Here is a 27,822-nt window from a genome sequence, read left to right as displayed (position 1 = left end):
GCCCCGCCCCCGCTCTGGCCCCGCCTCCCCTGGCCCCGCCCGCCGCCCCGCTCCGTCCGGAAGCTCTCCCGCGCGCGCCGGAAGCGCGTCCCCCGCGGCCAGGCCAAGATGGCGGCGGACGCCGCCACCGAGCTGCTGTTCCTGGACACGTTCAAACACCAGAGCGCGGAGGTAAAACGGGGCGCCGGCCCGCCCCTCCTCTTCCCTCCCTTCCCCTCCTCTTCCTTCTCCTGGGCTACTGGCGACGGCCCCTTGCTCGCGCCGGGGGCTCCCCGGGGCGCGGAGCCCCCTGTGGGGCAGGCCCGGCGGCGGTCGGGCAGCAGCAGCAGCTCCGGGGCTGTGCCGGCAAGGGAGGGCCGCCGCCCCCTCCCCGCCCCGCCTGACACGAAGCCTTGCTCGAGCCTCTGTCCTGGCAGCCCGGGGTGCTGCTGGTAGGGGGCGGAGGGTGGTGGGAAAGGAGCGAGGATTTAGAGGTGATGGGGAGCAGAGGCGAGCGGGGAACAAAGAAGCTAAACGTGTTTCGAGAAGGCGAGCAGAGAAGTCGACTAGAGGTCTGTGCCCTGCCTCTTGTAAGATTCCTGATGGTCTTGTATAGCTGATGATGAGGAGGGATATTTGTGTGTTTGTGAGATACTCCCTTAGACCTATTTGCTTTACGTGCATCGTGTACAAAATGAATATTTCAAGCTCTTTTGGCAGCGGTAGGTGGTGCAAATATTTCACTTTGAGGCTGTTGGGATCCTGAGCATCTTTGAGACTGCTGATCTTGCAGCAGGTTTGCCCGGGGGTCAGCTCGATGTGCTGTTCAGGGAGGAAGAATGGGGACTATTAAGGGAAAAGTGATTGTGTACTGCAACACGAGAAACACGTTACAGAGTCGTAGAATAACTCGACTGTGTTCATGGATAGGCATTAGGGAACGAAAATGGAGTGTTTTGAGCCCATACTGCCATTAAAAGCCATTGAAGAGTTATTCAGGAGTCTTCTAGCTGTCCGGATCAGCTAGGTGCAAATGTATTTTTAATTCTACTATTTAAGACAATGTTAGGCAGGAAATGCTAGCCACTACTGTTCCCCCTGGGTATGAAACAGTAGCCAGGCTTGTTCCCCTCCGGGGCCCTATGTTCTCCAGTTGAACGTTTTTAATCGTGTTCTTGTTTAATAATTTCCGGTTACTTTCGTTCTTGCCAGTGACATTTCCCAAACTGGAACCTTATGTATTGTACATGTTGCTTGAAAGCCTTCTTTATGTAATGCTAATTCTTCTGCTATGTGGAACATAGTGTTGCACTGGAATTTGCAGTTCTTGTGAAGTACTGCTGTGTTTTTGAATAAAATCACTTATTTGGCTTAGCTATGCAGTTTAACTACTGTTGAACTGTTCTGATGTAGGGTCTTTTTTAATGTTTTGTAGGGAAAGTGGGTTGGATTCACCTGCTGTTTTGGTGATGTTGATGCATAGCTGTCAGGGCATAATTCTGTATCATTTTAAGAGGAATTTGTCTTTATTTGGGCAGTGCTGCTGGGGATGAAGCTGTCCAGCAGTAGCCCTTCCCCCAGAAATCTGAGTCTCTCGCATGACTCAGATCTTTTTTAGAGGCACAGATGAGCTCCCACAGCCCTCATTCCATGTAGGCTGCACTCACCCTGTTCATGCATCTATGCTCCCTGTCCTAGCAGGATTACTCTGGTTCCACCATCCAGCTTTTAACATGTATGCCCATAGGCCAAGGTGTTATATTGTGTGCTAAAAAATGTCTGTATAGAATTTTTTTGTTAGAATACAGTAATACATTCTCAAAACTGTGTCTTAAAAACTCTTTTTAAACCTCCACTTAGTCTGTTTCATTGCTTACTAGCATTTTAAAAATTCTAGTATACTTCCTTGCTTTCTGATTGTGGTTAAAGATACATATTTTGACTGCGCAGGAACTTGGTTTTTAATTTTCATTTTTTAGCTGTGTTAGTAGACACTTAGATCAGTTGTTTGGGGTTTTTTTCCTATCAGTCTGCTAATTCAGCTTGCTCACTGGAAATGTGATTCTGAGCTTTTGTCAAGAAGGTCTTGATATGTTTACAGTTGACCATAAAGTTATATATGTGTGTGTATATGTATGGTAAAAATGATGTTTTGTGAGTGTATATATATGGTAAAAATGATGGATAAATATAAGAAGATCTAATGGAGTGAATTTAGTGAGAGAAGACTTTTGGCATTAATTGTTTGGTAGCTGCTACATGGGAAGTCACTGTAACTTTGATAATTTCCTAGTTTGCGCTAACGTATTTCTGGAGTGTGTAAGAATTCTTTATACCTGCTATTTTTGTGTGGTAAACAGAAATGTGATTTGCTAAAGGTTTTCAGATACTGCAATGCTGGAAAATAAACATAATATGGAATTTTAGTACCGATCTAGTAAAACTGACTTACAGTTTCATTATTAATTTCTAATATTACATTTGAAATATGAAATTTCTTAATCTTTAAAATTAAACAACACACACCTCCTGTCTGGAAAAAACAAGCTGTTCAAAAGATTCTTGTAAATAAAAGTAGCAAATTAAGGAAATAAACCAGTAACACTTTCTATGAAAAAATTCTGTTAAATATGTGAAAAGTGCCCAGATTATAGTAAAAAAAACATTTTTCTGTCTAACAGTTATTGTCAGTGTTCTGCATTTTACAGAATTGAATCTTATTAAGATTGCAACCTTAGTTCCATCAGTAGAGAATACAATGCATTGTGTTGTTTGTGTTTTACACTCCCTAGACTTTATTTATTCTTTGTTTTGTAGCAAAGTACCAATATTGATGTGGTTCGTTTTCCATGCGTGGTTTACATAAATGAAGTCCGTGTCATTCCTCCAGGAGTGAGAGCTCACACAAGTTTGCCTGACAACAGGGCTTATGGGTAAGTGGAAGATTCAGGAAAAGCTTCCTCTTATTTTTTTCTTGAAGTTTTGTATCTCGATAGACCTTCCTACATAAAAATGTAAAATGCATTTATGTGTTTCCTGAACTTGTAATTATTTTGGGGAATTACTTAAACAGTATAATTTCTCTTGTTAGTCCTGCTTACTCTGATAAGGAACTCATCTAATTTAATTTTTACTTTTATTCTGTTTGTAGAGAGACATCCCCCCATTCATTTCAACTGGACTTGTTTTTCAACAATGTCAGCAAACCAAGTGCCCCTGTTTTTGATCGGCTGGGGAGGTAAGTTCTTTCAAGATTAGTGTGTGACTTAATTATCTACCTTTTCTTCCTGAAAATTCTTATAGTGCAGAAAATGCACAATTGAAAACTCTGTATCTCCCATGATTTTCATGTTTGGTTTGGATTTTGCTAGTTTGTGTTCTTATTCTTTTCTTCCAATCTTTGCAGAAGGGTAGAGGTTTATACTTAAAATAAGAAAAGTTTCTGTTATTTTAAAATTCCTAGAGCCAATATATATTAATGCAAAGAATGAGATAGAGAAAAGTGATTTTGCGCTCTTGTTTTTAATAGCGTGTGTTTGTTCAGTGTTTTATTGTTGGCATGTATGATTAGTATTGCTGTGTTTTATTTCTCTAAACATGGTTTGTATTAATGAAAAATTGCTTTGTATATTTTATTTAACAGCCTTGAATATGATGAAAACACTTCAATTATTTTCAGGCCCAATGCAAAGGTAATGCTGTGTGATTTAAACATCTTCTTTCCTTGCATATCTCTCCTTTAGGTATAAATATGGTTGCATGTGGTGTATTAGCACTGTGTCGAGCATTTGTTGTTTCAGACGTATTCTAAAACCTGCCTGTAGTTTAGATACTCTTTACTTTAGAGTCTTCTTGGGTTTTTTGGTTTGTTTTTGCTTGTTTGTTTTTTTTTTATTTTGTTTTTCATTCATAGGTTGTAGTAGATTAGGTATCTATCTAGGCAGTAGATATACTGCAAGGAATTTAAGGCCTTTAGAGAAATATTATTTGTGGCAATGACTGATGTGTTTAAAGGTTTTTCAGTTTGCAAACTGTGGGGTAAAGAGGTATTTTAGTGTTGGATTTTCCTTTTGGCTTTTATGCAGATATGGATACAGTGATGCTAAATGTCAACTTTAAAAAAGTTATTCAAATACTTTTTTTTTTTTTTAAACCCAACAGGTCAACACAGATGGATTGGTTCTTAGGGGGTGGTACAACTGTCTGACTTTGGCAATATATGGCTCAGTTGACAGGGTAATAACTCATGAGAGAGAGTCACCTCCTCCACCACCCCCTCCGCCTCCACCTCCCCAGCAACAGCCTGGATTGAAAAGAAATCCAAAACATGGTGAGCCTTGGAAAAAGACAGAGACTTTTTCCTTTTAAAAGTCAATGTTACAGTATCCCATCTGAAAAACAAACCCTCAATTCTTTCACATTTTAGATTACAGTGGCTTTAATTTTTGCCTTCTTTATGTCTTTAGTTTCATATTTTCTTCTGGATTTGTATTGAATGGTTTTAAGTAGGGTCTCCGGCAGTGCTTTTATGGTCAAAATACAGTTTTATCTTGTGTGAACTCATTAAAATGTAGATGACTGGAATATAAAAAAAAGGGATTAGAATAGTATTAAAACCATAACAAGAAAATTTCACAGTCATAGTTAACTTTGCTTTTCTGACTTGTATGAAGCGCATTACAGAAGAGTGTTTGCTCAGCATTGGTTTTAGAATGGCCATGAATAGAATCCATGGTCAAGTTTCTGCTTCAATTTTGGTTTTAGATTTAAAATTATAACTGTTGTTCCAAGTACAGCTAGAAGACTACAAATTTTAAATACTGTGTGCAGTAAAAAACAGTTGTAAAGTATAAAAACCTGTTGAGTAAAATATAAACTTCTTCTTTTAAAAGCAATTCAGATACTGGTAGAGTTACACTATGAGTAGTGTCAAAACCAAAACTGGCAATTACTCATGTAACTTTTAAACAAGTATTATATTAAAAAAATCAGTAGTGTTAATAAGCTTGTTTCTTGATGTAGTTCTTGTTTAGATCAAAAATTACTTCATCAAAAGTGACTGCAAAAAGTTGCCTCACATAATGCAGAATAAAGATAAAATAAAAGCTGGGCGTGTTCCCTAGTCAAAAGTATCTCTGAAACCCAAAAATTTTCTGCTTTTATTCCTGTGATTTCATTAAATGCAAGTTTTTATTTTCACAATAAATATAGTTGATGGAGAAAAAGAAGACCAATTCAATGGCAGTCCTCCAAGACCACAACCTAGGGGACCAAGGACACCTCCAGGCCCTCCTCCTCCTGATGATGATGAGGATGAACCTATGCCAGTGTCAGGTAGAGTGAGAACAGACTGTGTTTTATTTGCTGTGCATCACTGCTTAGAGGAGGCAGAATTCTGTGTTCCTGCCCAGTGTGTATTTCCTGTCTGCTGTTATTTCTGCTGGACAGATTTGGTTTTAGGAAAGGGATTTGGAGGAAAAAAAAAAGTTTTGTCTCTGTTAAATTGCGTCATTTTAAAAGATAGTAGATTGAGAGTATTGGCTGTTGACCAATACACTGTTTGAACATGCTGCTCATCTTTTTTATAAGTGTTCTGTTGACTCTGGTATCCATTGTCCTTCTCCACTATTCTGCAGCATCTGCCAAGTTACTTGTATTGGTTAAAAGTGCCAAGAACTCTGCATATTCATAGTCATGCTGATCTAAGTGATTGTGTTCAGTCAAATCACCTGCAGATTTTCAAGATGCTTTTTTGCATCTCTGGTGTATGTAACGTAGAAACCTAAAGCATACATACTGCCATTAAAGACAATGAAAATATTTCTATTAATACATTACCAAAAAAAAAGGAGAGCTGAAGAGAATCTCCTTTATTGGATGTGGGGGCATACATGGTGACAAAGGATGTGGAAAAGGCTGAGGTAGTTAATGACTTCTTTTGCTCAGTCTTTAATGGGAAGACCAGTTGCTCTCCAGGTATCCTTGGCTGGGAGACAGACAGGGAACAGAATGAACCCTCAATAATCAAGGAGGGAATGGTCATCCCAAGTGTATGGGGCCAGATGGGATCCACTCACAGGGCCAATCCTGTTTAACATCTTTGGATTTCAGAAAAGTGCTCTATTTCTGAAACTCTCTATCTATTTGTAGTGGTTGGGGAAAAAGAAGATGATATGGACCATAGGGAGGATTACTTTGAGCCGATTTCTCCTGATCGAACATCCGTTCATCAAGAAAGCCAGTATTCTGATGATGGAGAAGTGGAGGAAGATCAGCCAGAAGAAGGGGAAGATGATGATGACGTGGATGTTGAGGAGGAGGAGGATGAGGACGACGATGATGACGACGATGATGATGGTCATACAGTAGAGAGCATTGCTGATGAGGAAGAAGAGGAGGAGGAGGAAGATGATGAAGATGAAGAAGAGGGTGAAGAGGAGGAAGAAGGTGAAGGTAAGTTCTAAAGTGTTAAGAAAAAAAATTGAAGTTTGTGAAATTTTAATGGCTACCTTCATGATGACTATGTGCAAAGGGAAGTGAATATTTTTCCTTTGGTTATTGCAACATTGCCTTATTTGTGGTCCTGGCATCTCTCAAGAACAGTATTTTACTGTGATATATGTATTCCTTTATAGAAAATTTTGTATAAATAGGGGAAAATAGATACAATTGTATAGGTGAGAATGAACATTCAATCTTGTTATGTTTTGTTTAAAAATGTAGGAAAGTGGTTCAAGTGATCATTTCTTAAAGTAAAAACCAAAGGAAGTTGTTTATGTAATAAAGTTAGTTGTTATCTTCTTGTATTACTTAAAGATCCCACCCATGTCTATGCAAAAATTTCAGACTAGAAGTTTTATGATAGATACAATCACAGGAAGAAAACTGGATAGTATACTTGTAGTAAAGTGTACTGTAGGTAAACTGTTTGCTTTATACATTCTTTTAAATGACTTCGTTATTACATAAAAAAACCCTTTCAGCTGGGGCTTTCACTCATGTCTTAAAAAAGAAGGCTTTTTATGTGTTAGTGTGTGATTCTTCTCTAGCTAGTAATACTTGTATTAAGTGATTACTTTGTATTTTGAGGATATTCTTTGCAGTTATGAACTAGTTTATTCATAACTATTTCATAACTTAATAACTCTCTTTCTAGGAGATGATGGCTATGAGCAGATTTCAAGTGATGAAGATGTAATTGCTGATCTGGAACGTGAAACATTTAAGTATCCAAGCTTTGATATTGAATATACTCCTGAGGATCTGGCATCTGTGCCTCCTGTGACATATGAACCTTTTGAAAAGGAGCTTGGACCGCTTTTATACTTCAGCTGCCCTTACAAGACTGTATTTGAAAATGAAGTTGCTAAAATAAAGGACCAAGACGCAGACAAAGAAAATTCAGGGGCAGTGGAAAGCTCGTTTAAATTAACTGAACTGTTGGAATTATATCAAGAGGAAAGGGGTGCAAAGTGGGTCACTGCATTAGAAGAAATTCCAAGTTTAATAGTCAAAGAATTGAGTTACCTGCTGGTGAGAGACACAAAGCAAGACTATATTACCCAGCTAGTAGACTGGACCTTGCAAGCTTTAAACCTTCAGGTGGCTCTCAAACAGCCCATTGCTTTGAATGTTCGACAGCTCAAAGCTGGGACAAAATTGGTATCCTCGTTAGGAGAATGTGGGACTCAAGGAATAACAGCACTCTTGCAGGCAGGAGTTATTAATGTGTTGTTTGAACTGTTGTTTGCAGATCATGTATCATCTTCCCTTAAACTTAATGCTTTTAAAGCTTTGGATAGTGTCATTAGTATGACTGAGGGAATGGAAATGTTTCTCAGAGGTGGCGCAGATGTACATGAAAAAAGTGGTTATCAGAAACTCCTGGAGCTCATACTGTTAGATCAGACTGTGCGAGTTGTTACAGCTGGTTCTGCAATTCTGCAGAAATGTCACTTCTATGAGATTCTGTCAGACATTAAAAAGGTGGTTGATCAGTTAGCAGAGAACACTCCTCCTCTTCCTAATCACACAGAGCCAGAACAGGACCAGGACTTGGCAGGACTTGAAAGAACCAACCAAGAATATGAAAATGATGTGGAGGCTCCTATGGACATGGATCATCTTTTGGAATCTTCTAATATAAGCGAAGGAGAGATGGAAAAACTTGTTAGTCTTCTTGAAGAGATCTTTCATTTGATGGAAACTGCTCCTCATACAATGATTCAGCCACCTGTAAAATCTTTCCCAACCATGGCACGCATTACAGGCCCTCCAGAAAGGGATGATCCTTACCCTGTTCTATTTAGGTATGGCAGTTGCAAATTCATTTTCTAGGGTGTATTTCCTCCAGCTTGATAGAGAGATATTTCAGGGGTGACTTTACTGAATAATATTTTTCTAGATATTTCACTTAGTTTTTTATTGGAAGATTCTAGATTGTGCATATAAAGTCTGAGAGAGTTTGGTAAGTTAATGTACTTGTTATTTTGTTGGCTTTTAATCAACCTAGAATGCACCTAACCGGAAGTTAACATCTCCTTATTACTGGTAATGTGCTTGCCCTTCAGTCGTGTTCATAGATGCAAAGCAGTTGTGCTAGGTGCTGTCTAATTTGAAAATGGTTGTAAATCTAGAATGTTTTGCATTTGTCATCTTGGAACATGTCTATGTGTATGGATAAAACAGGTCTGGAATCCTTCAGTCTGCATGTCGAGGTGGCAGGATACAACCTGGCCTCAGAAGTCATGCGGTTGTGTCGGTGTAGCTCACTGTTTCACAGCACAGGCAGAGGAGCTGAGGCCTGGCTGCTTTCAGCCAGTTAAAACATCCCATGGGTTCTCTCTGTTCACAAGTTTCTGTCTAGAAAGTATTTCTCTAAATGCTGACAGATTGCTTTGGTAGCAGTGGTGTAGGTCATGGCTGAATATAAGTATCTACATGCACAGAGTCTTCAAAAATAGTCTGTTATGCTATAACGCTTGATTTCCTAGCACATTTAAAACATTGAATCTGACATTGATGACAATTCAGATGCAGCAAATTTTATGAAATAAAGTGTCCTGTTTTGTGTGTAGATAGGGTTTTGAGGTTTTTTTGTTTGGGCTTTTTTATGGAGATCAGAATTTTAGGATTTCTTTCTTGTAAATATTATAGCAATTACATTTTGTAAGGTTTCAAGTTTGTACTACTTCATAATTAGTTACTATTTCTTGTAGTCCACAGAGCAATGAGTACTGAATCTAAGAGGCATGTAGTTTTATATGATGTTACTGTGCAGTGTTGACTAGTATTTATAATGTTGCTGATTATTTTCCTGGGTTTGGTTTGGTATTTTTTTCAGGTATCTTCATAGTCACCATTTCTTGGAATGCATCACTTTGCTGCTGTCTCTTCCAGTGACAGGTGCACATCCAGGTGTGCTTCAAGCTATCCGAGATATATTGCGTTTCCTGGCACAGTCACAGAAGGGTCTTCTTTTCTTCATTTCTGAGCACGAAGCAACAAACTTGTTAGTTAGAGCACTTTGTCAGTTTTCTGATCCGGATCAAGAGGAAGGTCTGCAGTCAGATGGTGCCAATGAGGATACTTTTGCCCTGTGGCTCCTGCATTCAACACAGACATTACAGTGCATTTCAGAATTGTTTTGCCACTTCCAGCGGTGCACAGCCAGCGAGGAGACTGACCACTCAGATCTGCTGGGAACACTTCACAACCTTTACTTGATCACTTTTAACCCTGTAGGAAGATCTGCTGTGGCTCATGTATTCAGTCTGGAAAAAAATCTCCAAAGTCTTATTACATTAATGGAGTACTATTCCAAAGAAGCTTTAGGGTAATGTATGCATTTATTTAATTCCTTTAGTTTTTTCATTTTAAGAGTATCTATCGTTTATAAATAATTCAGTAAATCTAAAATATTTTTCTCTTAGATCACGATGTTTTTATTTAAAACCAAAACTACTTCTAAGTACAAGAATATAATACAAAATCAGGCCTGTCATTTTTAATCAAGTACTTAATACCCAAAATCTGTATAGGTCATCAACAGAGTTATTGTAATATATATGGGGCAGACTTTTGATTATATGAAAAAATCATTAAGTAGACAGTATTCATGCAAGCATAAAATGTTGACTGTGAAACAAGCAAAAGATTTGGCTGGGTACACGGAGTGCACACTACTCTGGGGTGGGAATCTCTCAGTTCTTCAAGTTCTTGTAAATGTTAAATACAGTCATTGTTTTCTCTTGACAGGCAGTTGTACTACTTTAGGTAGCAGTGCTTTTAAAATGATTTGTGGAACAGATGAAGTTATGAAAAAATATTTGCATGACACTTGACTGGATCTGATGGTTTGTTGCTGAAGTAAATATGGATGTGTGTAATGTAGAAGAAAGTGTTCATTTACCAAAAAGTGTAGGAGAAAATTGTTTGGGTTTCTTTTATTGATAATTATATGGGGCAATCCTTGTTGAAGGTAAACGTTCTGTAGGTAGATTTTTAAGGGTCAAGTAAGGAAAATTTAATGAATATCCAGTTGTATTAAGTGAGATCTAAAGAAAATCCTTATTTTTGTTTCAGAGACTCAAAGTCTAAGAAGTCAGTTGCTTATAATTATGCCTGCATCCTTGTTTTGCTGGTGGTACAATCTTCCAGTGATGTCCAAATGCTGGAACAGCACTCAGCGCCTTTGCTGAAGCTTTGTAAAGCAGATGAAAATAACACCAAGTTGCAAGGTACAGTGTGTGTAATTATCAACTGAATTGTTTGAATGTATAGAAGAAACCTTTTTATGTGGATAATTGGTGCTTCACAGTTGTCTGGTTCACAGTTGTCTGGTATGGATAATGAAGTTACTTTTCCAGTTGCATCTGATTAGTTGAGTCACTGACATAATACGTAATTTTCTTTTCTGTTAATGAGAGTTAAATAGGAAATTATTCAGAGTTAAATTATTTTCATATAATACTATTTACCATGGATTTTAGATAATTAGAGGAAGTTTGAAATTATTCAAACTGTGTTGAAAATAGGAGAGCAAATTTCTGTAAAAGTGAACTAATTAGTCAGTGAGCTGAGTCTTACTTTTGTTCACTATCACTATTGTAGTGGTTAAACCCTCACTGGAAACTCATTACCATGCCACTGTTGCTCACTCCCCTACCCACTCCTGGTGGGATGAGGAGGAGAATCAGGGAAAAACAAGTAAAACTCGTGGATTGAGATAAGAAGTTAAATAATTGAAAAAAAGTAAAATATAATAATAATAATAATGATAACAATAATAATTGTAATGAAAAGGAGTGAAGAGATAAATCCCAAGAAAACAAGTGATGCACAATGCAGTTACCCACCACCTGCTGATCAATGCCCAGCCCCTTCCAGGGAACTCTTCCAGTTTTCATACCGAGCATGACATCCTCTGGTATGGAATACCCCTTTGGCCAGTTTGGATATGCTGTACTGGCTTTGCTCCCTCCCAGCTTCTTGTGCAGCTCCTCATTCACAGAGCATGAGACACTGGAAAGTCCTTGACTTAGGGTAAGCACTACTTGGCAACAACCAAGTCATCACTGTGTTTTCAGCTTTATTCTCATGCTGAATCCAAACCACAGCACTGAACCAGCTACCAGGAGGAAAACAAGCTCTCTGCCAGCTGGAACCAGGACAGTGATGTAGCCCTACAGAGTCTTTACTAATAAATAATCTTGGGACTGTTTTAAAGTGCTGAGGCCAACTGGCTTGGAACAGTCCATGTTACCCTGTTACTGCATCTTTTAATGTCTGAGCTGTGTCTTGGTGTCTTCCCAGCTTCTGTTGACTTACAGATCAGACCTGGAACACTCAGAAAAGTCTTGCTGGGGGCTATTCTGACACTTGAACATTGAAATTCTGATGTCCAAAGTTGTGCTCTGCACTGGTTAACTGACTTGTGTAGACATACCAGTAATTTCACCCAAAACGTAAATACCCTGAAAGAAATCAGAATTCTTCAAAGTTTTAGTTTAAATCTCTCCTCTGCCATGCTTTTATTTTTGCTTCTCATCTGATCATCAGAACACTCCATGAGAGGCAGGGCTAGTTCATTAAACCAAGTTGTAAAACCAGTCTGAGTTGTCTATTCATATCCACTTGATCTTCATGTTCTTCTAAATATCTTCAGGAACAATGTTTTTTAAATCTTTAATTCTCTTGTCCCAAAAATTTGGGACTTTCAGGTTATTCTGGACAAGAAGAAAGACTGTTAATATATAAGGACTTCAGCATGAGTGGAGTGCAGTGCAGAGATTGGCTTCATTTGGGCATTTAATAGAAGTTTTGTACTGAGTCTGTAATAACATAATACATTAGGGGAATGTGTTTTGTTTCTTTTCTTTAGCTGACAGTGCCCCTTAGTGTCTTTTATAAAGAATGTTTCATTACAAATAATGCAGATAATGAGATGAAAATTAATTTGAGTCTTCAGACTGACTTGAGCCAAATTATGTCTGTGTGCATGACATATAGTGCCTGTTCTGGAGTTTTATTTTTGTTGATGCCTTTCAGCTGGCTATAGCTGCACTGTGTTCCTCACAAATTTCACACTTGGCTTTAGTAAATTATGTTTTGTGTAAATTAAGTACATTTTGATTGAAAAAGGTTTTATGATCATAAATTCACTTACTTAAATCTTTTTTTCTCCCCCCAGAGCTCAGCAAATGGCTTGAACCTTTGAAAAATCTTAGATTTGAAATAAATTGTATTCCAAATCTTATTGAATATATCAAACAGGTCAGTAAAATACAGGTATCTTTTATTTATGCTCTGTAGCTTAGACGTTTTGTAGTCTAATATTTTGTCTTAGGTAGGTACTAACATATGATATTTAAGAATATATGCTGTTATCCAGAAGAGATATTTTTATTAAAGTGTGTGATCTAGGCTGGGTCTTGCACTGTTATATTTATTGAAATAAAATTTAAGGTAAATATATAATGCAAAGAGCTAATTATTTAAACCTTTTGGCTTCCCATAAATCACAGTGCAAATGTTGGTGCTCCTTTTTTTTGGTTCTGCCTTATTTATAACTGCTTTCCAAAAGGTGAAATACTTGAACTTTAAATTTTGTGACATACTTACAGTAACTAAGTGCAGAATTTGAATACTAAGGTAGCAGTATTCTTATAAAGTCCTTCCTTGTAATACAGGCTCTTTTGTTTTTTCTTTTTCTTTTCCTCTTTTAGAATATTGACAGTTTGATGACCCCAGATGGAGTTGGTCTTCCTACTGCACTTCGTGTTCTTTGTCATATTGCATGTCCACCGCCTCTGGTAGAAGGTACGGCTGGTACATTTGTAGAGGTTATTGTACAAATCCTGGTTTTCTGAGTCTTCTACTAAAACCTGGCAAAAATGTAACTATGATTGCCTACGAGAAATTAGACCTACAGAAATGTTATTTCTTTTCTGTACAGGTCAACAGAAAGACCTTAAATGGAACCTTGCAGTTATTCAGCTCTTCTCTTCCGAGGGAATGGACACCTTCATCCGGGTGTTACAGAAGCTGAACAGCATCCTTATTCAGCCTTGGCGACTCCATGTCAACATGGGCACCACGCTCCACAGAGTCACTACTATCTCTATGGCTCGCTGTACACTTACTCTCCTTAAAACAATGCTAACAGAACTGCTGAGGGGTGGATCCTTTGAATTCAAAGACATGCGTGTTCCTGCAGCCCTCGTTTCTTTACACATGCTCCTCTGCTCTATTCCTCTCTCGGGCCGCTTAGATAGCGATGAACAAAAAATCCAGAATGACATTGTTGATATCTTACTGACTTTTACACAAGGTGTTAATGAAAAACTTACCATTTCTGAGGAAACTTTGGCGAATAATACTTGGTCTTTAATGCTGAAGGAAGTTCTGTCTTCAATTTTGCGAATTCCTGAAGGCTTTTTCTCTGGACTTATACTGCTTTCTGAATTGTTGCCTCTTCCACTGCCCATGCAGAGTACTCAGGTATAACTTAGTTGTTTTTAGTTTTTACAGAATTTTTATTTATAACCCCTAGACCATTTTTGTGGTGGTGGGAAAAACAGATATGTGAAAGGATGAATTAAAGTTGTTGTAAACCATTTGTGCTTATACAGATTCTTTGTAGTTAAATCTTTTTCAGCAGAAACTAAATTGGTATTATTTGGAGCATTTTTCTTAAGTTAGCAGTCATATGTTGCTCTTTTGTTTCTTGTGAGATTATCTAGTCTTCTGTTCTGTTACTTAAAATGAGTGTCTCTGAAGTGTTTTAATTTAACTCTGAATGTTGAACTTGGTATATTAAGACTCTTCATTCTTTTGTCTTGGGACTTTAGTTTGTGATCCTATATAAGTAAACATAAAATATACGTGACAACCCATTAGGTACTGAAGGAGTACCTAATTTCCTGGTATTTTGCCCTGTCATTTGGAGACGATGAAAATGGCATTCCATGTTTGCTAATGAGGACAGTACTTGTACTTAGTCTTTGTTTACACATTGTGATAGAATTCAGGTCTCATCATAAAAATTGACAGGAAAAACCCTCCTGCCCTTCTGTTCCTGCAGGTAATTGAAGCCCATGATATTGCAGTGGCACTCAACACCAGGAAGCTGTGGAGTATGCACCTCCATGTGCAGGCCAAGCTGATACAGGAGATTGTTCGATCTTTCTCTGGTTCATCTTGCCAGCCAATTCAGCATATGTTGAGACGTATTTGTGTTCAGCTGTGTGACTTGGCTTCACCTACTGCTCTTCTCATCATGAGGACGGTATTGGATCTAATTGTAGAAGACCTGCAAAGGTATCTTTGTTTTCTGGTGCAAAGATTTCTTAATGAACTGTTAAATTCACCTTGCTTCTGTGCCGTAGATTTAGCAGGAGGAAAATACTTTTGGAAATATTATTTATTCATAATGGGCTGAATGAATTCTTAGTCCAGTGCTATATGCTATGTCCTGATGATGCTTAAGGTTGCCAGGGAGCCAGCTCATACCTTTAAGTTTTGAGGTAGACAGTTTCATGTTGTATGTTTATGGTAAGTGTTCTAGGAAGATTTTCTTCAGGCTGGCCCTGCAAAGCCTCATCTTGCCTGTGAAGTGGTTTTAAGTAGCTGTATGACATAAATAAGAAAAGTAGGCTAGTAAAGTTTGCTATACTGGGATTACATATGTGTAGATGTTTGTAAACTGGAGGAAGTCAGATGATACAGATTCGGAGGGTTTTGAAACGACTACTCTTTCTTCAAAAGCATAATTATCCACATAGATACTGTGTATATAAAAGCATATTTATCTTATAAAATTATATGCCCTACAGTATGTTAAATGCATAGTAGATTAATTAATTTGTGATGTCACTAGATGTTCTGTAGCAAAAGTTGAATATTTTTCAGAAAGTAAATGAAACAGTAAGTTTAAGTAATCAAATGAGGTGGATTTTTTCTAAAATGCAGAATTATATGACTCTTGTGATGGTTGTTTTTATAGTTTCTTAGATCACTTTAAAACAGCTTTTTCACAGTGCACTGATACCCTTTCAGCAGCACAGAAGATAAAGAGAAGCAGTACACTGGACAGACCACTCGATTGCTCGCTTTATTGGATGCCCTGGCTTCACATAAAGCTTGTAAATTGGCTATTTTGCATCTTATCAATGGAACTACTAAAGGAGATGAAAAGTATGCTGAGGTTTTCCAGGAACTCTTGGCTTTGATGCGATCAGCTGGGGACAACGTCACTCATCAGCAGTGTGCTGAATATGTAACTTCCCTTTTGCAGTCCCTCTGTGATCAGGTATTTGCTGTATTTAATGCATAATGTTTGTTGATTATTGTAGGAGACAAATTAAATGAGGTTGTTTCTTAAGTACCTGCTTTTTTCCAAGATTTAAAAAAAATGAACATTGTTAAAACAGAAAGAGAAAAAATGTGCGTGGTTGGCTGCTTTGGCAGACTTGCTGCCTTCTTGCTCTTGAATTTAAATACTTTCCATTTTGTGACATGTCTTCTGTGTTATGTCCACTGTTCTGGTAGCACATTAGAACCAGCAGCTGAATGGCACAAAGATTGCCAGTACCCCCAGCTGAGACAGGGATGTCATTTCTCCCTGTGGGCCACTGACAAAACTTGAGTTGTCAGTGTTCACCTCTTACCTAGTTAAATAAGTATGTGTCTCTTAGTGGTCTAATGGAAACCTCTTGAAAATGTATTTCAAATACAAAGATATATGTGCTATGCTGCTACTGTAAAACTCCTCCATTAAAAAAAGGCAGAAGTTACTAGTGCAAAGTAAGAAATGTTGGTTGAAAATTGATTCATAGACAAGCTCTGGTAGTTTCTCACTAATGTGTACACAGATTTGTATGTCATTATTTGTCTCACTAATGCATGTATTTATTTGATCTAGTGCTTACCCAGTTACATGAAAGTTTTTGGATATTGTTGGTCAGTAGAGATAATCAGCCATTTGCATATAAACAAGATTTCTCTGCCCGTACAAACTCATGAAAATCAATCTTATTTTATGTAAAATACGGAAGTGACAGTAGGTCCTAAACTTTTTAGATGGTGTCTGTAGCCTCTTAATTTTCACATTAATTTTCACAAACCACAGAATAATAGAGTATCTCAAATTGGAAGGGACCCATAAAGATCATCAAGTCCAACTCCCTTCCCTTTGCAGGGATATCTAAAACTAAACAATGGCTAAGAGTGTCATCCAGACACTCTATGAACTCTGACAGTTGGTGCCACAATCACTTATCTGAGGACCCTGTTCCACCTACTGACTTACCTTTCAGTGAAGAACCTTTCCCTAATGTCCAGTCTGAACTTCCCTTGATGCAACTTCATTCCATTTCCCTGTGTCATGTCACTGCTCACCAGAGGGAGGAGAGCACCTGCCCTTCTGCTGTTCCCCTTGAGGCACTTGTAGCGCTGCTGTGAGGTCACCCTTCAGCCTTCTCCAGGCTGAACCAGCCAAGGGATCTCAGCCTCTCCTCATGTTTTGACCAGTGGTTTGAGATTGAGGGACCCATTGACTACCTAGGCATGAAACTGTGTATGTTAACCAATGACTATTTGGCTTTTATTTGTGGCTCTGCTACAGTATTTCAGAATTTGAAGCTGTAATGTTTTCAAAATAAATAATGGTTTGTGACCCTTAACAGAACTGAATAAAATGGATACTCTAGATTAGTATTTTGCTGGTCAGTAATAACTGAAGTACTGGAATAAGATGATAAAGGGATAGTGAAAGAACTCACTGCTTCTGACTTCATGTATGGTTTTACTTACTGCAGGCATACAGAATGCATTTTTACTGTGTATAATAATCATTCTTTTAGGATATTGCACTTATTTTACCAAGTTCATCAGAAGGCTCTGTGTCTGAATCAGAGCAGCTTTCCAACTCCTTACCAAGCAAAGAACTGATGCCCTTAATTTGTGACTCTCTGATGGAAACATTAACGAATTCTGAGAGCAGTTACAATTGTCTGCTGACGTGTATCCGAACAATGATGTTCCTTACAGAGCATGACTATGGCTTCTATCACTTAAAGAGGTATGGTATTGTATATCACTGACAGCTTAAAATTGTTTAAAAACTTCTGTAGTGTGAAATAATTTCCTACATAGTAGAAAATGTTGAAGATAAGGCACCTAAGCTTTTGTTTCTCTTTGGGGCTTCAGTTTTATTCAGTATTTTGGTCTTGCTTCACCCTTTGAATAATTTCTGCTGCATGCACAAAGAAGCACTTTGTTTCAAGAAGCAAACAAAGCATTGAAACAAGGTTTGTACTCCATTCCCCACTCCAAGCCTGGAGGATTAGAATGAGATATAGTGCTTTTGTTCTTTCCCTTTTGAGATGCCCACAGAGCTCTCATCTGGAACATTGGAGAGCTGTCTGTAATTCCTCAGTTTTTAGAGGATTGAGTTTGCACTTCCACTGAGTGTTCTGACCTCCATGTCATTAAGACTTTAGAAATGAGTTGTGTTTTTTCCACACTATTTTTGTTGACTCCTCTCCCTTTGAACAGAATATATATATATATATTCCAAAGAACACAATGCTTTGGAAAACGTTGTGTTGTTTTTATTCTCTGTCCTGTATTTGGACCTGTTTCTGTCTGCTGAAGTTGAGGTGCAGAGGCAGAAAGGTGAGGTTCACAGAGAGAAAAAGGAGCCTTGTTAATAAAGGGTTGTTCAAAACACTTTAAGTAGTGCTGTTGGATGCAAGAAGCCATACAGCCCCCAAATAAAAATTAGCAAGTTATGGATCCTGTTGTTTCTACCATCCCATGTGTCCAACTGTCAGGTTCAGTGCACAGCCTTGCTGTTTCTTGTGTTCATGTTGCCTTTACAGTTTGTTTTCTGCAGTTAGGCATCATGGGATGCAGTGAAATCATAGCAGCAAGCATGATCCTGGTTCATACATAAGGTCCCTGTGCAAGCACATATTTCTGTACTTCAGTCCCTTTTCTGCCAAAGATGAAATTGTAATTTCTTGAAGCTTTTGGATGTAGTGTATACAGCTGTATATGTACAGTGTGAAATAGCTGCTGACAGTACTGGTGAAAACAAGAGTCTAGTACAGAGAAATAATGAAGCTCCAGCTTCATAATCAAAGCTCAACTTGATAATTGTAAAATTTGCCAAATTTATTTTGCATATAACCAATTACAGTGGAGTGGTCACAATGTATATACTAATAAAGATTTTTCTCTGTTTTTAAAACAGCTCTCTAAGAAAGCACAGCAATGCTCTGTATACTGTATTAAAACGAGTAATAACTAGTTTCAGCAAAGACACAGGTGAACTGGCCTCTTCATTTTTGGATTTTACGCGACAAATTCTAAACTCTGATACGCTGGTAAGTGAATATGTATTGAGTGCTTAAACTCAGCTGCATTTCTCTGAAATCTGCAGTGTGAGACATTTTCAGGAACAATTATCTCAGAAAGCTGTTGACTCTGCAGATTGCTGGATAAGGCTTTTCCATCAGTAGTGTTAGTGCCATCTTAATTTTTTAATGAAAGATGGGGACAATGTATGTTTAGTAAGAGGGTTTTTCAGTAGGAAGAATGGTATATTGATTCACACTGATTCACCAAGTGAATAGTATGCTGTGGTATCCCAGGTTTAGATTCACAGCATCCTGTTAGAGAGTTGGTGTATAGATGTGTAGTATAGAAAGGACTATAAAATATTTGTTAATTCTGTGATACAGACCTCAGCTTGGACAGGAAAGGGTTGCATTCATCTTGATGCAGTATCTAAACTTGCCTGTTGAAGTTTACTTTGCTAAAATAATTTACATCATATGTTTTTAAATCAAGAGATAACTCACTTTGCTAGGTTTGCTCTAATGTGTGTTTGAATTCAAAGGGGTTTGCAGTCCAGAAGTACAAGAGATGTTCATGTGTGCTTATTTCCCAATTGTCAAATGTTTCAGGGATGTTGTGGAGATGATGGAAGCCTTATGGAAACAGATGGATCCCATCCAGGCAGAACGCTGGGTCTAACCACTGCAGAGTTAAAACATCTACTGCAGAACAAAGAAGAAACCCCAGAAAACCTGCTGCTTGATCTGGAGAAACATGTTATGGTAAAAGAATTCAAATAATCAAGTTGAATTTGCAGTTTTCTATTTGCAAATCCTAAGAGGCCAGGCAGTTAGTGGTGTCATGGAAGGCAGCAAATGCCTACAGCAAAGAGTGTTGGGTGGTGGTGAAACAGATTATTAATGTAATAAACAACAGGAACCCCTGCTTAGCAGTGGCTCGATGTTACTGGTGACTGGTAAAAAGTGGAGTAAATACTGGGGGCTGGATAATTGTTGGATATTTTCCATCAGAGGCCTGAACAATGGATATGTCTTCAGTGACTTTGTGGATGACAGCAAGACGGTGTGACTAATCTGACAAACAGCAAAGCCTCAATCCAGAGAGACCACGATAAACATTTTAGAGGATTGATTTAGCAGGAAGCTTGTGTGGTTCATTAGGAAAAATGCAAAGGTCTGCAGTGAAAAGCAAGATAATCCCATGCCTGTTGTGGGCTTGGCTGAGATAGGCCAGGTGGTTATGTTGGTTGATAGGTTGAATGTGGGCCAACAGTGCATGGTCACTAGTGAGTGTGTTCTGACCCATCCTGGAAAGAGTGTGGTCAGCACATCCAGGGGCCTTGTCTCCCTCCATGGGATGTTGCTCATCTTTCATGTGGAATTTTGTGTTCAACTTTGGCCAGCTTTGCCCTCTCACCAGTTCTAGAGAGACCTGGGGAAACTGGAAAGGCTTCTACCAAGGTGGTCAGGGACCTACAGCACATGTGCTTCAGAGGGAGGAGGAAGAAGCTGGCCTTATTTAGCCTGATGAAGAGGGCTCAGGAGCTATTTCAGTTTCCCCCAGCTGTTTGGGGAGATAGTAACAAAGATGGTGGAATCAAACTTCTTTTGGTAATTTCATATGATAAATCAAGGGGCAATGGCCCCAAATTGTGATTTCACAGGTTCAAGTTAACATTAGGAAAAAAAATTAATCATTGAGAGGAAAGCGAAGCTCTGGAACAGGTTGCTCAGTGTGGCTGTGGGCTCTCCATTGCTGGAACTTTTTTTAGGCATGGCTGGATAAAGTTATGACCTGATCTGGCTTTGATCATAGTCCTGCTTCAAGCAGTGATGGTGGGGATTGGACAAGAGGACATGAAGAATTCAATGCATCCAACTTTTCTGTGATTCTATTTGCAAACTTAACTCTAATATTCAAATCTGATTCTGTGTAACTGATGGCAGCCTTGCAGTAGATGGCAAATTTAAAAGTCTGTGAAACGGCTGCTCTACAGGCTATTGATCACAAATTCTTTCCAGTGCTATATTCCCTCCTGTCCCTTCCATGACTGCCTACATTTATGCTAAGAGATTAACAGTTGTTCTGAATGAGAAACAGCAGACAAAGGACATTGGAATGCTTTAACAGAGATCTTATTAAATAGAACCTGGGGCAATGTCTTCCTTGGGACTGTTACAGAGGATATTTCATCAACTGGGAATGAAACCTAGAATGTAGTGACATTTGTTTTATACCATACTGAGGAGCTCTCTGCTGTTGTTTGTGTACTCAGGCTGAGGTGTATTTGTGGCTGGAAAGACTGTTGTGTAGTATCTTCCCCCTTCATAAATTAGCAAAGCATACTTCTTTGAGAAGGGGGAAAAGTTCTGACTTGTTCTGTGTTGACATAGGATCGTTCTAAGGAAGATGATGGCCTTGAATCCTTACTGGACAATATTGTTGGAGTGAGGCAGATGTTGGAATCAGCAGGTGATTCTTGTCCGCTGAGTGACCAAGATGTTGAGCCTACTCTTTCTGCACCAGACTCTCTTCAAAATTTGTTTAACAACAGGTAAAATGGTTAAGTGTGTCAGCAGTCTACCTGTGATTTGTGATTTACTTAATGCAGTAATTTATGCATATGTAAATTAAGTATATTAAAACCAGGATCTAAACAGCACTGTTGTGACTACTGCCCACTTGTCCCAATGTATTTAACGCCATGTAAGTATCAAGGGTAAGGCAGTGGTGTTCACCCCAGATTCTGTGGTGCTGTGTATGCTTGCAGTTGGTTGTAATTCATAACCAAATTGGCCTTTGGCATTGTTTTGTTGCAGGACTACATACGTGTTAGCAGACGTGATGGATGACCAGCTGAAGTCCATGTGGTTCTCACCCTTTCAGGCTGAAGAAATAGACACTGACCTAGATATGGTAAAAGGCTTCATTAACATATCTGAAACGGATTTAAAAATGAGGGTTAATCTGAACTGATATCATCAGAAATTCATATGGCCAAATAGTTTGTTTTCCTGAGCTCACCCTTCTAAATTGACCCAGATAGAAGGGTTGGCATTTGTTAAAGGTGCTATCAAATGCCTTCAGATTCACTTGGAAGAAGGTACAAAACTGGGGCCTTTTGGAGTGCCCTAGGGGAACAGTTGCTGTGTCAGTCCCAACCTGCTTTTACTTTGCTGATGAGACTTTTCATCAATTTGTATTAAATGTAGGAGAGAATGTGACTGAATTTCTGCTCCTTGCTTGTCTTCTATCATTGCAGTAATACCTAGAAGAGCCTGATAGCTACACTTTCTTAAATTTAAATATTTTCTCTGATGTGACAAAAGTGGGAAACATGGCAGTAGTAAATGAAACTATATGCACAAAAACTTGTTACAGTATTTGAAACTTTTATAATCTAAACTTTAAAGCAAATAGTGAAAAATACAGTAGCGTTCCTGTTCTTTTAGAATTAAGGGTTTGGCAGTGTCTTAATTTCTTGGGTGAGAAATCAGTTTCTGTTGACTTCATTGCCTTCGTTCTTTTTCGTTTTCCTCTTAATTTATGTGCAAAGATAGTTGTGCTTTAATTTTGTAAGCAAAATCAAAAATGTTGATTCCTGTATAAAAGTGACATTAATAAATTTATAGGGCTGTAGTTTAAGCAAGAGAATTATCCCACTGCAGGTCATTTAGTGACAAGACAGATGTTCACATTTGAGAGCTATGCCCTTCACATGCTAAAATTGCTCCTTCTGAATTCAGAACTGTCAAGGTAATTTTGCTGCAGCTCTGCTTTTTTATTTTGTTACTGCTGCTCCTTTTTTGTTTTTTCGGAAGTGCTAGTAATGACTGTTTTGATAAAACTAAATTCTCTCATTGAAGGTAAAAGTTGACTTAATTGAACTGTCAGAGAAGGGCTGCAGTGACTTTGACTTGCAAGCTGAATTGGAGAGGTCATTTTTGTCAGAACCATCATCTCCTGGACGCACAAAAACCACAAAAGGGTTCAAGCTTGGCAAGCACAAGCATGAGACCTTCATAACTTCAAGGTAAAATGAGTTTCATGAGTTAACAGTGTCTTCAGCACTGATTTGTATATTGTCAAAATGTCAAATTGCATCTCCAGTGTGGAGAATGCCTGACCCTCAGTAGTATAGTTTAACTAAAAAAATCATGGTTTGTCATGACAGTGGGAAGTCTGAGTACATAGAGCCTGCAAAGAGAGCTCATGTCGTGCCGCCACCCAGAGGAAGAGGAAGGGGAGGATTTGGACAAGGAATTCGACCACACGATATCTTCCGTCAGAGGAAACAGAACACAAGCAGGCCACCCTCCATGCATGTGGATGATTTTGTTGCTGCAGAGAGCAAAGAAGTGGTTGCTCCAGATGGGATACCACCAGCCAAGAGGCCACCAAAAGTGTCACAGAAGATTTCTTCGCGTGGTGGGTTCTCAGGGAATCGTGGAGGACGAGGAGCTTTTCACAGTCAAAACAGGTTCTTTACTCCACCTGCTTCAAAAGGTATGTTGGTTCCTGTATTAGAACTGGAGTAAATGCATGCTAAAATTGCTTCAGTAGTACTAACACAATTTCCTAGCAGTTCATCATCCCCAGTGTGAGATCTTCCTGAGGCAGTGTTGTTGAGTTCTTTATTAGTACCAGGAAAGGTTCTCTTGAAGGTGAGAACCTTCAGAGCTCTGCAACTGAAATAAGGCTGTGGATTCCCATTTTGCCTCTCTGCCTCTCTTTTACAAAAGGAGTCAGCTGTTCTAGCAACTGTTGGAGTGCTTCCCTGCCTTTTGTGACATGGTAGTTCCTGAAATCAAGCACCACAGTACATCTCTGAGTTTAAATGCGGCTTTGGAATAAAAGGATGGAAGGTCCTGATAAGATGAAATTTTCAGTGAACCTGGAGATGGTTGCTACAGAGTGTTAAGTTTCTTTCATATGTAGACAAGATTGCATTCCTTTCCCTTCCATCCCATAATTAGGGCAAGTCCTTGCAAAGAAGAAACAGAAAATGCTTCGATTTATAAAGGTGTAATTACTAGGATTTACTTCACCATAAAATCTGAAAGTATGAATCTGTTTTAATACACTAGGTAATGTGAATTCTTTTCAACTTGAGTCCTTGCCTGATAAATAGTTCTGTTCCCTGATTCTGTGCAGAATACAGTAACTTACAAACTTCAAGTTGGAATACTGAGGGTATGTTGATACAGAGCATCTTTATCTATTTGAATTGTGCAAATACTGTGTTACCACCCTGAGTATTGTGAAGATTGAAATGGAAAAAAACCCCAAACCCAGTGGTGTTTGCTCAACAGCATGTTGGTTTTTCTCTCCCGATCTAGGAAATTACAGTCGTCGTGAAGGCGCTCGAGGCTCAAGTTGGAGTGCACAGAGTACGCCCAGGGGAACCTACAATGACAGTAGAGGTGGTCAAAGCAATTTTAACAGGGGTCCATTGCCACCACTGAGACCATTAAGTTCAGCAGGTACATGGTATTCATATGGGCATCGAACTATAGAGAATTCCTTGAATTTCATTTTTGCTTTACAAATGAAACCATGCAAGGATGCTGCAGACACCTTGAAATTCAGCAAATGTTTTAAGCATATATGAACAGTTGTCACTGAGACTGTGTCAAATCCGTGCTTTCGTACGACCTGCCCTGTAACCCATAAAACTTGCTGAATTGAACACTTGATCGCAGAATATTAATTTTGCACTCAGACTTTTGTCATTCGGTTGTCTTCGTACCTCCATGGTAATCATAGCGCAATTAAAGCAGCAATGCTTGCCTAAAAGAAAAGTGAAAATTAAAAGGAGGAAACAGACGCTGTTTGTATCTCATCCTGGTTTTGTTTCTCACGCTTTCGCAGCAGCTACTCCGCCTAGGGCTTTTTTTTTTTTTTTTTTTTCCAACTGAGTATACTTTTCTTTGCTTTAAGGCTACCGACCGAGTCCTCGCGATCGTGCGTCCAGAGGCCGCGGAGGAATTGGACCGTCTTGGACAAGTGCTAATAGTAGTAGCAGTGGTGGCTCAAGAGGGAAGTTTGTTAGTGGAGGCAGTGGAAGAGGTCGTCATGTACGTTCCTTCACACGATAAAATAAGACCTAATGGTGGAACAGCTCAACCTTGTGGACTTCTGTGAAGATGACAAAGAAAGCAGCGTCACTAAAGGACCAATTCAGAGTTTCTGGTATCTGGAGGACATCAAGAGAATATTTTTGTCTGAAGAAAAAGCTTTTGTTTGATACAAGACTTGAAATTTCAATAAAATTCAAGACTTTTTGTGTACAATTGTAAATTTTTTGTTCCTTTTGAAAGAATGTTTCAATTTTTTTTGTGGATTTCAGTAGACAATACTCAGTAAAGCACCTCTTTGAGTTAAGACTTGAAGGACTTAAATATTCATTGTGCCAAAAGAAAGGTGCAAGTGTTCTGTGTGTGACTTATTACTGCAAGAAAATTAAAAAATATGTATGTAAGGCAATTTTGGTTTTTTCTCTCAGGTGTAGAGCCATTAGCCCTTTTTTTCCTTCATTTTTTTGTTAGCCAGTCTGGGTTATTAATGAATGAGGTGTATCTGCCAGCAGAAGTAGCAGATGAAAGAAGATTGAAAGTAATTAATCTGTTAAAGAATACAAATGTAAATGTAATTTATGTAGGTTTTGTTGTATATCTTGGTTAATGAGATTAGAAACTTTTTAAGTCCCACACCAGGTAAAATTTGAATAAAATCTGTCACTATCTTCAGGGAGAATTAGTCAACATTCCATCACTTACTTTACAGCTCCAGCTCATGCATTAGGAGCACAAGAGTTACTTCATTGGACAGCAACATCTACTTTCAGTTAAAAAGCAAGATACTCATACCCACAGAGAACCTGGAGTTAATTTGTTGCCTGCCTCTCTTCTGCCTCTCGTCTCTGAGGAGAGGGCAGAGACACAGATGTATAAACTGAGCAACTGTGTAGTGAGGTAGTGATGTTAAACCTCTGTGAAGAGTTGGGTTGGAGTTTTGTTCCCACAATTAGACTGAGATACAGTGCAAAAAGAAAAACTTAGAGGAGTAGGAATTCATAAAGAAATATCACTACTAGATTCAATTCTAAATTTATTGTCATATTGAATTGAATTCAGTGAAGAAAGGTTTTATATATTTGTATTCCTTTGGGTTCCATGGGTTTCATAGAATTAACAGGCTCTCAGTAGCCATTTACTGCATTTTTGGATGGGGTGGGATGTGGTTGCCTTGTCTAAACGCCATTTGCAATCCTTGCAAATGAGCTCCACTGTCAGACTTCCCTGAGCTTGATTTTCACTTATGCTTTGGTCTGTTGACATTGCAGAAGTGTTACAGAGGGGTCTACTTACTTAAATATGGCCCAGGTCTTGTTTGACATAATTTTTACTTACTTTGGACAACTTGTCTGCCTAGACTCATGAACTTTAACACCCTATTTTAAGTGTTTCTGAAGTATGGTAATATGCTAAAATGATTTTTTTTTTTAGCTTTATATTGCCTGACTAAATTAAATAGGTTTTTCATTTGAGACACAGAAGGCCCCTATTAGCTGTATTTTTTTTTTTTGTGTGTGGAGACTCTGAGCCAGTGTCCCACTGCATGGGAGGTGATTGACATAACCTATGAAAGTGGGAAACTTCATGAATTGACTGGGTTGCACCTACAGGGAACAATATCGGTTCAAAAAGGGTTTAACCGTATTTAAAATAACATGGACAGATTTGGATTGGAAGCCAAACAATTTTCTGAATGGTAAAATAATGGGGAGATGTAATTTTGCTAATAATTGTAATGACTAAAATGGGTGGAGCTTTCACAGGCATTATTGTTATTAATGCTATTTTTTTTAAGGAGCACTGCATAAATATTTTTAAAGCTGATTCACTCCTTTATACCATGTGTTTAAGGTGGTTTTATTTTTTTAAAAATTCTACTGTTTTTGAAACTAGCAGGGATATAAATAATTTGGTTTCTGTCAGGGACTTTGAAAAGTAAAGAAAAGTGTCAAGCATGGAATAAATGTGTAAATATTCAGTACTGGTTCTTTGGAGTTTACACAGCATGTCACATTAGTAATTTTCAAACTAGAAGGAAATAAAGGGTTGGTTACATTGGTGTATGAAAGCTCTGTAAATTTGGTTAAACTTGAAAAAATTGTGTGTATATCATGTTTTTTTGTTTTGGGGGTTTTTTATGAATGAATTTAGTTCTGTTACACTTCAATGCAAAGTGGTTCATTTCATGGATGAATTCAGCATGAAATAATGCTGTTTAAAACTTAGGTGTTACTTGGTTTGCTCTTTAAAATGGGATTGCTGCCATGAGTAAATAACACTTTAAAGTGCTCAATTTTGCTTTTTGATACTCTGCCTAAAAAACAATTTCAAGTTTTGTTTCCAGACTGGAGCACCAGGAAGTGGCTAACTTTGGTTTAGAGACTCCTATGCTTACTTGATGGGAGGAACAGTGGGAGGAGTGTGAGTGAGGCAGATCTCCACTGCAGCACATAGAGACAAAGGCATTGTTTGTGTATGGGATAAGGATGAGACAAAGTTGTGTGCATTCTTTTTTTTCCTTCCATAATCTTCCATAACAAAACATTTCATAATGCTGTGCAGTCTGTATTGTGGCTGAGGGCCAGGTGCAGATTGAGAGCTGTAGGAGATAGGTTATCTGCCAGCTCCTGCACTGGTCTCTGGTGCCATGTGGGCTTTCAGCCTTTTTTTTCCTGCACAGTAACTCCATCAGGTAAGAGAATGTGTCTAGGCAGTGAAAGCAGAGGACTGCATGCAGCAAATTCCTGCTTGAGTGCCCCATGTCCAGATTGCTCATGATTCCACAAATACAACAGCTCTGTTGTTTTGCTCTTCTTACATGTTTGTATCCCACCTGGGTTTTTGTAGTGGCCATAAAAACTTGCATTAGGGATAAGATCCCTGCAGTGGATGGACAGAGAAT

The 27,822-nt window shown here is 38.5% G+C and overlaps 1 protein-coding gene across 1 annotated transcript; it reads left to right on the top strand.

Annotated features, from left to right (window-relative positions):
- The first annotated feature begins 54 nt into the window (after positions 1-54).
- VIRMA (vir like m6A methyltransferase associated) lies at positions 55-26,898 on the top strand. The gene is made up of 24 exons (XM_085053224.1): positions 55-171; positions 2,797-2,912; positions 3,131-3,217; positions 3,623-3,671; positions 4,141-4,309; positions 5,191-5,313; positions 6,130-6,432; positions 7,136-8,288; positions 9,323-9,814; positions 10,564-10,718; positions 12,671-12,753; positions 13,206-13,299; positions 13,436-13,980; positions 14,564-14,799; positions 15,538-15,790; positions 17,343-17,560; positions 18,737-18,869; positions 19,452-19,604; positions 21,237-21,397; positions 21,663-21,759; positions 22,710-22,876; positions 23,018-23,349; positions 24,183-24,326; positions 24,784-26,898. The coding sequence occupies exons 1-24, from the start codon at positions 109-111 to the stop codon at positions 24,939-24,941; spliced, it is 5,484 nt and encodes a 1,827-aa protein (XP_084909350.1). The 5' UTR covers positions 55-108; the 3' UTR covers positions 24,942-26,898.
- Positions 26,899-27,822: the final 924 nt, after the last annotated feature.

The sequence above is a fragment of the Lichenostomus cassidix genome, chromosome 2, assembly GCF_008360975.1.
Source record: "Lichenostomus cassidix isolate B80296 chromosome 2, HeHo_3.0, whole genome shotgun sequence".
NCBI classification, from domain to species: domain Eukaryota; kingdom Metazoa; phylum Chordata; class Aves; order Passeriformes; family Meliphagidae; genus Lichenostomus; species Lichenostomus cassidix.
This window is presented reverse-complemented; position numbering and strand designations above follow the sequence as displayed.